The sequence below is a fragment of the Pristiophorus japonicus genome, chromosome 7 (assembly GCF_044704955.1).
Source record: "Pristiophorus japonicus isolate sPriJap1 chromosome 7, sPriJap1.hap1, whole genome shotgun sequence".
In the NCBI taxonomy this organism is placed as follows: domain Eukaryota; kingdom Metazoa; phylum Chordata; class Chondrichthyes; family Pristiophoridae; genus Pristiophorus; species Pristiophorus japonicus.
The window spans coordinates 102,953,214-102,967,991 of NC_091983.1; the positions used below are offsets into that span (position 1 = coordinate 102,953,214).

Genomic DNA, 14,778 nt, shown 5'->3' on the forward strand with positions numbered 1-14,778 from the left:
CCTTCAGAAACAGGAAAAAGTTGTTAGGTTAATTGAAAATGTAATAAGTACACACTGTTACTTCAGAGGAACAGGATGCGTAATCAATACGTACTTTTGTAACAATAACAGTCAACATTTACTAAGCCCAAATATCATTTAATTTCCAGTTTTCTGACACAACTGCCACCAGGTATTAGTAAGATTTGAAAATCTGTTGTACAAGTGTACGTTTTGCATTACACAACTGACCGACAGTAATGGACCAGGCCTTTAAATGCAGTACAAGTCCCCCAGACTATTTGTAATCATATGCTGCTCTGTACACATTACATGCTGGAACTCACTGAGCTGCTCCGGTTGAGTGCTGGCATCTAACGTGTATAGAACAGGCGTTCAATCTGCTGATGTGTTTCTGCAGAAATGACCACGGGCCATCTCACTGGACTGGAAATATTCTGCATAGTTATTGATGTTTTCTCCTGGGTCTACCCGTTGGCAACAGCTGTGCTTTGGAGAGAGCAGTAATAGGATCAGCGACATCCAAAATTGCTCAGCGTGTGTCAATTCAATGTTGCACACCGATTGCTGGCACGCTCTTGATCATTAAAATATTTGTGGCAAGCGCAGGCAATGGAGCGCTGCCGACCTGCCCAATATGGTGGCCGCCGCGTTCCACGCCAGAAGTGGGCGGAAGTGCCCGGCATTTGCTCTTCAAAATCAGTCGGCGCTAAAGGTTCCAATTTCTAAGCCATTGAGTAATAGTAAAATGTTCTGCATATGTGCGTATTCAGTACTACTTCGCAATTTCCTCCTGTTCTCCTTGTGCTGACATGCACAAGCAAATTGTTTGTTTTAAGTGTTATCTTGAGCTGCTAACTCACATTTGACATGCTGCATTGAATTCAGAGACTAAATAAGATAATTGTACATTACCGCAAATTCTTTTACCCTTTCTTGTTTTTTTATTTATTTTTTGCTCATCAAGATGAAGTTGTTAGAACAGAAGAACACAAGAATTAAGAGAAGGAGTAGGCCATTCGGCCCTTCGAGCCAGCTCCGCCATTCAATGAGATCATAGCTGATCTTCTATCTCAACTCCACTTTCTTGCACTATCCCCATATTGCTTGTGTCATGTACTTAACTGTCATTGTAACCCATGTATAAACTGACCTAAGTTGTACACCGTGAGACCATTGACCATTAGGTGGTGAACTTGTGGGAGACACTCCTAACCTGGACTTTCAGGTATAAAAGGGGAAGCTCCACCCACCTTCATCACTTCAGTGCTGGCTAATAAAGGTTACTGATCACAGAGTGACCTTCTTTCTAGTATGGGCCTCATGTGCATTTATACTGTATAGGTAAGGACATATTAGCTTGATTCCCTTAATATCCAATAATGTATCTATCTCTGTCTTGAATATACTCAAAGACTGAGCCTCCACAGACCTCTGGGGTAGAGAATTCCAAAGATTTACCAACCACTGAGTGAAGAAGTTTCTCTTCATCTCAGTCCTAAATGGCCGACCCCCTTATTCTGAGGGCTAGACTTTCACTAAAGCCCCCCACCGCTGGATTGCCGCCCAAAAAGACCGCTAAGATTCTTCAAATAACGATGGTGACAATTTCCATAAAAAAGGGAAAAAATACCGCCCGGCGAGAAAATGGATCTTATATGTAGATTCTCGGCAGTTAAACGTGATCCTTGGCAAAATGAGTGGTTCTTAACCAGAATGGGCAGTAAGTACTCAAAATTTAGACCAAGGCTGCGGTTGATCATTTATCTCAGTATCCCTTTCCTGCTTTCTCTCCATACCCCTTGATCCCCTTAACCGTAAGGGCCATATCTAACTCCCTCTTGAATATATCCAATGAACTGGCATCAACAACTCTCTGCGGTAGGGAATTCCACAGGTTAACAACTCTAAGTGAAGAAGTTTCTCCTCATCTCAGTCCTAAATGGCTTACTCCTTATCCTTAGACTGTGTCCCCTGGTTCTGGACTTGCCCAACATCGGGAACATGGTCTTGGTGCCTTTTCGCTGTTGCTCCCTGACAGCAGCCAGAATACCCTGAGGCCGACGGCCAGGAAAGGAGCTGCAGGCCTCCTGGACTTGGACAGACGCCATGCAGTTTGAGTGCACTGCTCCTATCCTGCACGAAGCAGAGGAAGTCAGGAAAATCCTTAATAATGTTTAGGATAAGCGTTGTGTTAATAATAAGACATACTTATTTCTTATTTAGGTTTCCAGGATGTACACGTAATGATCTTTGTTGGATTTGGCTTTTTGATGACTTTCTTGAAGAGATATGGATTCAGCAGTGTTGGATTTAATTTACTCATTGCTGCCTTTGGTCTTCAGTGGGGGACACTGATGCAAGGCTGGCTGCATCATTTAGTTAATGGAAAAATCAAAGTCAACATTTTCAGGTATATTTAATTTTTTTATTGATTAATTGCCGACAGAATATATGCAATAAATCTCTAAATGTGTTTTGATCCTGATAAAGTACTGTAAAGTCCATTGGATGGCTGCCCAGTGGCTCAGATGGTAAGTGCTTCACTTGTTGTAATACTTATATTACATTTAAATTCATGGATGAAAATTCCTGCAGAGTTCCCTGACCTCTGCACCTGAATTCTCAATAGGAGAACTGCATGGTTAAAACACAATATTAGTAAATTCTGCCCTATCATTTCAGTTTTAGTCTGTAATAAGCTTAATGTGTTCTTTTCACACTTCTCAGAGGGATTAAAAAAGTAGCCCAAATCAATTGTGCAACTAATTCAAAATCGTCTTCAAAGAAGTGTACCCTACTCCAAAGTACAGAACAGATTGGAAGCACAGTGAAATTCCCTTTACTTTTTCCTAACAAAGTGTCCTAACCACAGCCTCAGAAGAACAGCCTTCAATTTCCTGCGCCGGTTATTCTTGTGGTTTTCTGAATGGGTGTCAGTTTAGGTTGCCAGGTTATCTGCTGAATATGGAGCAGGATTGACCTGCACTAGACCAGTGTTGTACAGTAGAAATTGCTGACTAGGCAACATATTAACCAAATGCACTAATTTTAGTAGAAAATGCCCTACATACACTCACACAATGCAGGTGAATGTACTTCACATGTATATTTAATTAACAAACATCTACCAAGGAAATAAAGCACTCAACAATTAAAATCCACTCTCACATACTGCTTTTGTCTGACCAACAAATGCACAAAACGTTTAAAGGACATATCTTCCTCTCTCCCGAGTGGACCCACTGAAATAGAGGATCAACGCCCGATCGATGACGGATTCCAGAGATAGGTTCGAAACGATTTCTTATTCCGGCATATGCAGGGAAAGCTCTGCCTTAGCAACTGAAGACAGAGCTTATTTTGCTTGCAAGGGAGAGCCAAGTCTGCAGTCAACCTGTTGCTGAGCTGTCCTCACTCACTCTCCCCGAACAAAGAAAACACAGGGTTTTTATACAATTACTCAGCCTATATTGCCAGACATTCAATACATGAGACATACATTGATTTGAATGGTCAAAACTCTTGTCATTCAAAGCAAAGGTACGATACTGACCAGATGCTGACCACGCTTGTCTCCAGTACTTTTCCACAAACCTCAGTGTGTCCCACGAGTGCATGAGCACATTGGAATGTTACCTTATCTCTCTTGCTCCTTGACCAGAGAGGCCCCCCATCCATCCTGTTATTGCAGGCGAGTGGTGCCTATTTTGTCACTGCAACCCTGAGATAACTCACAGCTGTACTGCTGCTTCACCAACCTGGCTTTTGCATGTTCACATTTAACCTTTTATCCATGTCTGATTATATGTCCAGTGTGACCTACTGTCCCACTTCAATATTATATGGCCATTTTCTATCATTTATAAGCGAGTTTTACATATAATCTGTCTGTATTTTTCCATCCTCTTACAACATACATATGCCATGCGAATATGCAAATTGAGATCACATGCCAAATAAGTGTCTATTATTCATTTTTATTTAATAATTAGAAATGCAATAATCCACATCTGGATTCCCAATCGGCGACAGGTGGCTAACGTATTGGAACACTGTACTAGACATGGATTTGAATAGAAATAATTTTCATTCAACTAACCATAAGCTATACAGTAACAGCCAGCTAAATAACAAGTATAATGGGCTCAATTTTCCCCAAGGCTGTTTTTTGGCGTATTTGAAGAGTTACACCTGCTTTTTTGGGGCCCAACTACGCCAAAAAAAAATCATCCAAGTTTCCCTGTTTGAATTGTTCATTTTGGCGCTGCCTAGCCTGTCCTTTAGCTTTGGGGGTGGAGCCTAAGATGTGCGCCAAAAAGATCAGGTTGCCACGGTAACCAGGGACACACTGCGGGCTGAGGCTGGAAAGTGACACATACAACAGCCAGCTCACAGCAACCTGCACAAGCACCTTACACATTGCAACAACTTACCACCATTAAATTATTAAAATGTTTATGACAAAAGACTCCCCCTCCCGATGTCGGTACCCGCTACTATCCCAGGCTGAAGGGCCTAATGATGTCGGTACCTGCTGCTATCCCAGGTCGAAGGGCTTCCTCCCTCCTGGTACCCGCTCCTAACTCTGGCCAAAAGGACTCCCCCCCCCTCCCCCCTCCCTCTCCCTCTCTGCTGCTGCTGTCCGGGCCCTGGAACTGCATCTGCTGCACTGATTTCCTTACCTGCGCCGATTTTCTTAACTGCCCAGAAGGTTTTTCCACAATGGTCACATACGCCGTCCTAAGAAAAATTGGAGTAAATCAGAGCTGGCCAAACTTGCTTAAATGGCCAGAATTGGCACGTGTGGCAGATTACGTCCCCAATGAGGTAAAAAAAAACTAAAATAATCGTAACTAACTGAGTTACACTGGCACACAATCTTTGGGGAAACTTGAATATTTTAATTTAGGCCCATAAAAGCGGTGCACAGTAAAAAAACGGCGCAAATAACGGGAAAATTGAGCCCCATGAGTTGAGCAGTGACCATTGGTCGCCAATGACATTTATTCACCACTGAACTGAATTCATAAAAGAAACAATGGAAAGTGATATAAATATTATTGTTCTGTAGCTTAATTAATGCAGACTTCAGCACAGCAACCGTCCTGATTTCATTTGGAGCAATCTTGGGGAAGACCAGTCCAGTCCAGCTTCTGATTATGACTCTGTTCGAGATTACGATATTTGCTGTCAATGAGCACCTGGTTACGGGTATCTTGCAGGTACGTATTCTTTATTTTTTGAGAGACCAAGGTAAAATATCAAGGGTCACAGTGCAGAACATGATTCAGGCTAAAAAACGATATTAGATAAATTGAGAAGTAGTAATTAGGTCATGCAAGTTTGAATTTAAAGGTTGGATTTTAGAAGTAAGAAAATGTTGAGGGAGATAAGGAGTTCCACAGTTTTGAAATCCTGAAAAGAAATGAGTTAAAGTAAGGGATTGTCCGTGAGTCTTGATGTCATCACAGTGAGGATGTAAGGAGAAAAGGAATACAAGGGAGCTTAGAAGGAACAAGAGAGGAAAATCCCCAGAATTCATAATGAATCTGCAGAATCACCATCCTCATAGGCAGTCCCTTGAAATCAAGGAAGACTTGCTTCCACTCTAAAAGTGAGTTCTCAGGTGGCTGAACAGTCCAATATGGGAATTACAGTCCCTGCCACAGGTGGGACAGAGAGTCGTTGAAGGAAAGGGTGGGTGGGGAGTCTGATTTGCTGCATGCTACTTCCCCTGCCTGCACTTGTTTTCTGCATGCTCTCGGCGATGAGATTTGAGATGGTCAGTGTTATGTATTGTCCAGGTACATTAAATGTATAGTTATAATGGTGCACCACAGAGGGCTCTGTGATGGGAGACCCGAAAGTACCTGCAAGACAGAGTATAAAAGGCTGCCCATCACACCTGAGAGGCACTCTGGAGTTACACAATAAAGGACTAAGGTCACAGCAGTTACTACAACACCAGACTGTGTGGAGTCAGTGATTTGAGTGCTACATACATCACAAATTGGCGACGAGGACACGGACGAGCTTCACGCAACCATGGCTACTCTGGGCTCTCTAAAGGATTTTACAGTGGGTAATGACTGGGAGGCCTTTACGGAAAGGCTCGAGTACTACTTTATAGCAAACAACCTGACGGGGGACATGAACGCACTGAGAGAGAAGCGTAAAGCGGTATTGCTGTCCAGTTGTGGCGATGAGGTTTACTGTCTCGTCAGGGATTTGCTGGCACCCGCGAGCGCCAAGGACAAGTCATATGAGTAGCTGATTGAACTCATTCGTGACCAACTGAAACCGAAGGAGAGCATCCTCACGGCCAGGCACAAATTCTACGACCACTGCAGACCTGAGGGCCAGGATGTCACCAAATATGCTGCAGACATCAGGAGACTCGCGTGCGATTTTGGCACACACCTTGACGAGGCGTTGCGAGACATTTTTGTTATGGAGATTGGCCATGAGGGTCTCCTTCACAAGCTGCTAGCCACTGAACCTACAGTCAGCCTGCAGCAAGCCGTCAACATCAGCCGGGCATTTATGACCTCGATTTGCAGCACCAAGCAGATGATCCACACGGTCGCGAACCCGGCAGGTACTATCCACAGGATAGCGCCCGCCACGGACAAAACTGCAGAACGTGGCTCTGCCCAGGGCAGAGAGCACGGACCTCAGGGTCCTGGAACTCAGAGTCCGCCAAGGGGGGCTAATCGAGTAGCACCATACTGGCGCTGCGGAGGAAGCCATGGGGCTCACCGGTGCAGGATTGCGGAGTATACGTGCAATACCTGCCACACAAAAGGCCACCTTCAGCGTATGTGCAAAGGAAACACGACTCACCATGTGGCTGAGGAGATGGTAGATGATCTACTATCCAGCGAGGAGCAGGTAGAAGAAGATGATACGTTTGGACTGTATACATGTACCGACGATTCTGCCCCAGTGATTATGGAAGTCAAGAGTAACGGAGTCCCAGTGAGTATGGAAGTGGACACTGGGTCGGGTCCGTCGCTGATGAGTCGGGAAACTTTTGATAAACTGTGGATCAACCCAGCTGCATGACCCAAGCAGGTCCCAGTCACGGCGAAGCTGATGTGCAGGTATTTCATGGTGGCGAGACGCATGGTTTAGCTTTGTGGATCATTGCAGATGATGGGCCAACACTACTCAGCAGGAGATGGATGGGGAAGGTCCGTGGGAGCTGGGAAGACTTCATTCTTCCACAGACCGCTGTCCCCCGTGTTCACAGGCAGAGCAGGCCTCCTCCTTCGGATTTTCAAGGACCAGCGAGAGCTCAATGGACGCCGCCGGAACCGCGACGCTTTCCAAGGCACGGGCCCCTCTCTCGGGGCGAACCCATACGGGTACGGCCCAGCGTGAGATTTACACCATATCCCCGAGATTTACACCACCTGCCGGCACCGGGCAGGCCATCACATCACCGGCCGATAGTTTGCTCTCCTGCTCCCCGCAGGGCCGCGGGAACCGGGGCAAGGACCTGTACCTGGACTCAGGGTCTTGGTGTGGCGCCGCTCCATGGCCATGGCCTGCAGGGTCTCCTGTTCAGCAGCCTGGGAGAAGGTGCAGGATGTTGGCGCTGTGGAATGTTCTGAGCCGGTCCAGACAAAGGGTTACACGGGTCATACTTGGTGCTTGCTCTGTCACCGGGTGCGCGCTGAACTTCTCCAGGAAAATAAAGACTCACTGTGCCGAGCCCTTCACAGAGTACTGGACGTGCATTGATTACAGCAACCTGGAACTGGTGATAATGAAGTAATGACCTTGCTGAAGGAGTTTAAGATGGCGGTGAGCCTCGTGGCAGCAGAGTTCTGCAGAGAGAGGCAGGACCAGCAGAGCACCTAAAATCGCGGCGCCCAGTGGAAACCTCGTGGAAAAACAAGATGGCGTCTTAAAAGGGAAATGTACCCGGGAGCCTTAAAAGGGCCTTACACCGTTGGCGGTCCTCCCAAAGAGATTTTTGTAAGGGCAAGAGCGAGTCAAAATGATTAATGTGATTTGTATGATGATGTGATTTATGACAAGAATTAATATTTTGATGCTAAAATGATTACTGTGATTAAAATGATTGATATGATTTATGAAAAGAGTTAGTATCACAATGCACAAGTTAATGGACCTGTGACTAACATGACTAATGGATTAATGCGATTTCCGATTTTATGTGATTCATGCAATGGTTCAGCGGCTGCAGATGAGCCGCAAAGGCAACTATTTTCTGAGAACAGAGGCAATGCACTAGTTGCGATACCCTGTCTCAGTGCAGCCCACTTACTCGGGCAAAAAGGGGCAGTATGCCACTACCATACCTCACCCAGTGGAACTGGGATTAAATAACTGTTCAGTGTCCCTGCAACCTTTTGATATAACTCTTCAATGCATCTATATGTACCATACAAATGTACTGTCTTTGTGTACCTGCTTTCTGTTGGAGGTTATGCTTGTGTACTTCATCACCCATGTAAGGACTGCTAATACCACATGCTTGCACCGGATCGCAAGCATAATCTCTACATGGGGGGGAAGAGGGAAGTGGATGGGCATGGACTCACACTTACAAATCAACCAAGACGAACAAGGCCGAGGTTACCGGCAATGTGCTTTTGGAACTGGGGGGAAGTGAGATGTTATGTATTGTCCAGGTACATTAAATGTATAGTTACAATGGTGCGCCACAGAGGGCGCTGTGGTGGGAGACCCAAAAGTACCTGCAAGACAGAGTATAAAAGGCTGCCCACCACACCTGAGAGACACTCTGGAGTTACACAATAAAGGACTAAGGTCACAGCAGTTACTACAACACCATACTGTGTGGAGTCAGTGATTTGAGTGCTACATACATCACACTCAGCGCTCTCCCAGATGCTCTTCCTCCACTTTGGGCAATCTTGGGCCAGGGATTCCCAGGTGCCAGTTGGGATGTTGCATTTTATCAAGGAGGCTTTCAGGGTGTACTTGAAACATTTCCTCTGCCCACCTGGGGCTCGCTTGCTGTGTCGGAGCTCCGAATAGAGCGCTTGCTTTGGGAGTCTCGTTTTCCATACTTCATTTTCCATACCTCGGGAGTCTACTATCAGCAAGGGCAGACATCGACAACGACGTCCAATGCCGCCTCCAGTATGCCAGCGCAGCCTTCGGTCACCTGAGAAAGAGAGTGTTCAAAGACCAGGACCTCAAATCGGGCACCAAGCTTAGGGTCTACAGAGCAGTAGTGATACCCGCCCTTCTTTATGCTTCAGAGATGTGGACCATATACAGTAGATACCTCAAAGCGCTGGAGAAATACCACCAACGCTGCCTCCGCAAGATAAGAACATAAGAAATAGGAACAGGAGTAGGCCTTGCGGCCCCGCGAGCCTGCTCCACCATTCAAAAAGATCATGGACTCAGCTCCACTTTCCCGCCCACTCCCCATAACCCCTTATCCCCTTATCGTTTAAGAAACTGTCTATTTTGTCTTAAATTTATTCAATGTCCCAGCTTCTACAGCTCTCTGAGGCAGCGAATTCCACAGATTTACAACCCTCTGAGTGAAGAAATTTCTCCTCATCTCTGTTTTAAATGGGCGGTCCCTTATTTTAAGATCATGCCCTCTAGTTTTAGTCTTCCCCATAAGTGGAAACATCCTCTCTGCATCCACCTCGTCAAGCCCCCTCATAATCTTATACGTTTCGATAAGATCACCTCGCATTCTTCTGAATTCCAATGAATAGAGGCCCAACCAACTCAACTTTTCCTCATAAGTCAACCCCCTCATCCCCGGAATCAACCTAGTGAACCTTCTCTGTACTGCCTCCAAAGCAAATATATCCTTTCGTAAATATGGAAAGCAAAACTGCACGCAGTATTCCAGGTGTGGCCTCACCAATACCTTATATAGCTGTAGTAAGACATCCCTGCTTTTATACTCCATCCCCTTTGCAATAAAGGCCAAGATACCATTGACCTTCCTGACCACTTGCTGTACCTGCATACTATCCTTTTGTGTTTCATGCACAAGTACCCCCAGGTCCCGCTGTACTGCGGCACTTTGCAATCTTTCTCCCTTTAAATAATAACTTGCTCTTTGATTTTTTTCTGCCAAAATGCATGACCTCATACTTTCCGACATTATACTCCATCTGCCAAATTTTTGCCCATTCACTTAGCCTATCTATGTCCTTTTGCAGATTTTTTGCGTCCTCCTCACACATTGCTTTTCCTCCCATCTTTGTATCATCAGCAAACTTGGCTACGTTACACTCAGTCCCTTCTTACAAGTCATGAATATTGATTGTAAATAGTTGGGGTCCCAGCACTGATCCCTGCAGCACACCACTAGTTACTGGTTGCCAAGCAGAGAATGAACCATTTATCCTGACTCTCTGTTCTCTGTTAGTTAGCCAATCCTCTATCCATGCTAATATATTACCCCCAACCCAGTGAACTTTTATCTTGTGCAGTAACCTTTTTATGAGGCACCTTGCCGAATGCCTTCTGGAAGTCCAAATACACCACACCCACTGATTCCCCTTTATCCACCCTGTTTGTTACATCCTCAAAGAACTCCAGCAAATTTGTCAAACATGATTTCCCCTTCATAAATCCATGCTGACTCTGCCTGACCAAATTTTGCTTTTCCAAATCTCTTGCTACTGCTTCTTTAATAATGGACTCCAACATTTTTCCAACCACAGATGTTAGGCTAATTGGTCTATATTTTCCTGCTTTTTGTCTGTCTCCTTTTTTAAATAGGGGCGTTACATTTGCAGTTTTCCAATCTGCTGGGATCCTGCCAATCCACTGGGAAGATCGACACACCAATGTCGGTTTTCTCCCAGCACCCCCCAGCATCGAAGCACTGACCACGCTCAACCAGCTCCATTAGGTGGGCCACATCGTCCGCATGCCCGACACGAGACTCCCAAAGCATCTGTAGAATAGCCCAGTCAGAACACCTGTGGAGCACTGTGTACAGATTGGGAAACCATAACATAAGGGACCAAATCTGTCTCTCGTGCACTATAAAGAAAGAACTTACATTTATATTAGGCCTTTCACAGCCACAGGACATCTCAAAATGTTTCACAGGTAATTACATATTATTGATGTGTCATCTCTGTTGCATTTTAGGGAAATGTGGCAGCCAATATGTACACAGCAATGTCCCAAAAACAGCAGAGTTAATGACCAGGACTTTGGGGCCTCAGTTTAATGCCTCCATTAAAGTAGAGTGTTATGTATGTAAATCTGTAAATACCATGTCTAACCACCAGAAGGCTTATACCCTGGAGTCCCAAGGGATCCCACAATCCTTTGGGAGCACCTGTATATAAGGAGGCCTCACAGGCTGGAGAGGTACTCTGAGATCTGTAATAAAGGACTATGGTCACACCTTACTTTGAGCTTGCAGTACCTAGTCTGACTCTTTATTCAAGACATAACAACTGGCGGTGAGATACAAATGATGAACCCCACTGCAACAATGTAGAGAACAGTGGGCATCCTGGAGAAATTTTCGGAGAGAGATGATTGGGAAACCTTCGTGGAGCGACTTGACCAATACTTCGTGGCCAATGAGCTGGAAGGAGAAGCGAACGCTGCCAAAAAAAGGGCGATCCTCCTCACTGTTTGCGGGCCACCAACATATGGCCTCATGAAAAATCTGCTCGCCCCAGCGAAACCCACAGAGAAGTCGTACGATGAGTTATGCACACTGATCCGGAAGCATCTAAACCCGAAGGAAAGTGTTCTGATGGCGAGGTATCGGTTCTACATGTACAAGAGGTCTGAAGGCCAGGATGTGGCGAGCTACGTCGTCGAGCTAAGGTGCAAATTTGAGTACACATGCTCAGGGATTTCTTTATACTTGGCATTGGCCATGAAGTAATACTTCGCAAACTTTTGACTGTAGACCCCAACCTTGAGTAAAGCCATAGTGATAGCCCAGGCATTTATCGCCACCTGTGACAATACAACAAATTTCTCAGCACACAAGTGCTGCTGCAAGTACTGTGAACAAAGTAACGTTGTTTTCGAATCGAAATGTACAGGGCAGGACTTACACACTTGCAGCTGCACGTCAGCAGATGACTCAGAGTCCACCATCAAGGGTGGTGAATACAAGGCCATTAACACCTTGTTGTCGCTGCGGGGGTGATCATCATTTCCATTCACACCGCTTCAAAGGATACGTTTGCAAGGGCTGTGGAACAATGGGACATCTCCAACGTATGTGCAGACGAGCTGCAAACCCTGCTAATCCTGCAAACCACCATGTTGCAATGGAGGACAGATCCACGGTGGATCACGACGAACCAGAGCTTCAGACCAAGGAAGCAGAGATATATGGGGTGCACACATTTACCACAAAGTGTTCCTCGATAATGCTGAAGGTTGAATTAAATGGACTCCCAGTGTCCATGGAGTTGGACACGGGCGCAAGCCAGTCCATAACGAGCAAAAAGACTTTTGATAAATTGTGGTGCAGCAAGGCCTCAAGGCAAGTCCTGACTCCCATTTGTACTAAACTGAGAACGTACACAAAGGAACTGATTCCTGTAATCGGCAGTGCTACCGTAAAGGTCTCCTACGATGGAGCAGTGCACGAGTTACCACTCTGAGTGGTACTGGGCGATGGCCCCACGCTGTTTGGCAGGAGCTGGCTGGGAAAGATAGGCTGGAACTGGGACAACATCCGAGCGCTTTTGTCTGTCGACGACACCTCATGTGCCCAGATTCTAAACAAGTTCCCCTCGCTGTTCGAACCAGGCATCGGGAAGTTCCAAGGAGCAAAAGTGCAGATCCATTTAATTCCGGGGGAGCGACCCATCCATCACAAGTCGAGAGCAGTACCTTACATGATGAGAGAGGGGGTGGAGAATAAACTGGACAGGCTGCAACGAGAAGGCATCATTTCGCCGATTGAATTCAATGAGTGGGCCAATCCGATTGTTCCAGTCCTCAAGGGAGATGGCACCATCAGAATCTGTGGTGACTATAAAGTAACTATCAATCGTTTCTCACTGCAGGATCAATACCCACTACCAGAGGCAGACGACCTATTTGTAACGCTGGCAGCAAGGAGAACATTCACGAAACTGGACTTGACCTCGGCCTACATGACGCAGGAGCTGGAGGAATCATCGAAAGGCCTCACACCTGCATCAACACGCACAAAGGTCTCTTCATTTACAACAGATGCCCGTTTGGGATTCGCTCAGCCGGGCGATATTCCAGAGGAACATGGAATGCTTGCTGGAGTCAGTCCTGCGCACCGTGGTCTTCCAAGACGACATCTTGGTTACAGGTCGGGACACCGTCGAACACCTGCAGAACCTGGAGGAGGTTTTTAGTCGGCTTAATCACGTGGGGCTCAGGCTAAAACGCTCAAAGTGGGTTTTCCTAGTGCCTGTAGTGGAGTTCCTGGGGAGAAGAATCACGGCAGACGGCATCAGGCCCACCGATTCGAAGACGGAGTCAATCAAGAACACACCGAGACCACAGAACGCGACAGAGCTGTGGTCGTTTCTAGGACTCCTGAACTATTTTGGTAACTTCCTACAGGGTCTTAGCACATTGTTAGAACTCCTACACTCTTTACTACATAAAGGTGATGAATGGGTATGAGGTAAAAGCCAAGAAAATGCGTTAGCGAAATCTATGAAGCTGTTACGTTCAAACAAATTGCTTGTATTGTATGATCCATGTAAATGTTTGGTACTAGCATGTGATGCGTCATCATAGGGGGCCGGGTGTGTATTGCAACAAGCTAATGAATTTGGGAAATTGCAACCAGTTGCATATGCATCCAGAAGTCTGTTTAAGGCCGAGAGGGCCTACAGTATGATTGAAAAAGAAGCGTTTGCGTGTGTTTACGGGGTAAAAAAATGCATCAATATCTGTTCGGGCTCAAATTTGAATTGGAAACCAACCATAAGCTGCTTATATTCCTCTTTTCTGAAAGTAAGGGGATAAATACAAATACATCGTGCTCATGTTGTCCACATACAGCTACGCCATCCACCAGGCCTGGCACAGAAAACTGTGCCGATGCTCTCAGTAGGCTGCCATTGTCCACCACAGAGGTGGAGATGGCATAGCCCGCAGATTTAGTCATGGTAATGGAAGCATTCGAGAGTGAGCAATCACCTGTTACCGCCCGACAGATTAGAACCTGGACGAGCCAGGACCCCTTACTGTCCTTACTAAAAAACTGCGTGCTCCACGGGAGTTAGTCTAGTGTCCCGTTAGAAATATAGGAGGAAATAAAGCCGTACCAGCGGCGCAAAGATGAAATAGCTATACAGGCAGACTGCCTCCTATGGGATAATCGGGTAGTGGTGCCAAAAAAGGGCAGGGACACTTTCATCAGTGCTCTCCACAGCACCCACCCAGGCATTGTAATGTTGAAAGTGATAACCAGATCTCACGTGTGGTGGCCCGGTATCGATGCAGACTTAGAGTCCTGCATGCACAAATGTAATACATGTTCACAGTTAACCAATGCACCTAGGGAGGTGCCACTAAGTTTATGGTCCTGGCCCTCCAAACTGTGGTCCAGGGTCCATGTCGACTATGCAGGCCTATTCTTAGTGTTCTTAGTGGTTGTAGATACTACTCCAAATGGATTGAATGTGTGATGTCGGCAAGCACGTCCGCTGCCACCATTGAAAGCCTACGGGCCATGTTTGCCACGTACGGCTTGCCCGATGTCCTTATAAGTGACAATGGGCCGTGCTTTACCAGTGCCGAGTTCAAGGAGTTCATGACCCG

The 14,778-nt window shown here is 46.1% G+C and overlaps 1 protein-coding gene and 1 long non-coding RNA gene across 2 annotated transcripts in view; one reads left to right on the forward strand and one right to left on the reverse strand.

Annotated features, from left to right (window-relative positions):
* The window catches only part of LOC139267217 (uncharacterized), an 85,507-nt gene that overhangs the window by 24,844 nt on the left and 45,885 nt on the right, over positions 1-14,778 (reverse strand). The gene's annotated exons all lie outside the window — the stretch shown is intronic.
* Positions 1-14,778, forward strand: part of rhag (Rh associated glycoprotein) — a 59,893-nt gene that overhangs the window by 4,917 nt on the left and 40,198 nt on the right. Inside the window, exons 2-3 of the mRNA XM_070885184.1 lie at positions 2,227-2,413; positions 5,075-5,225. Of these exons, the coding sequence (XP_070741285.1) occupies positions 2,227-2,413; positions 5,075-5,225 (338 nt within the window). The remainder of the gene's footprint in view (positions 1-2,226; positions 2,414-5,074; positions 5,226-14,778) is intronic.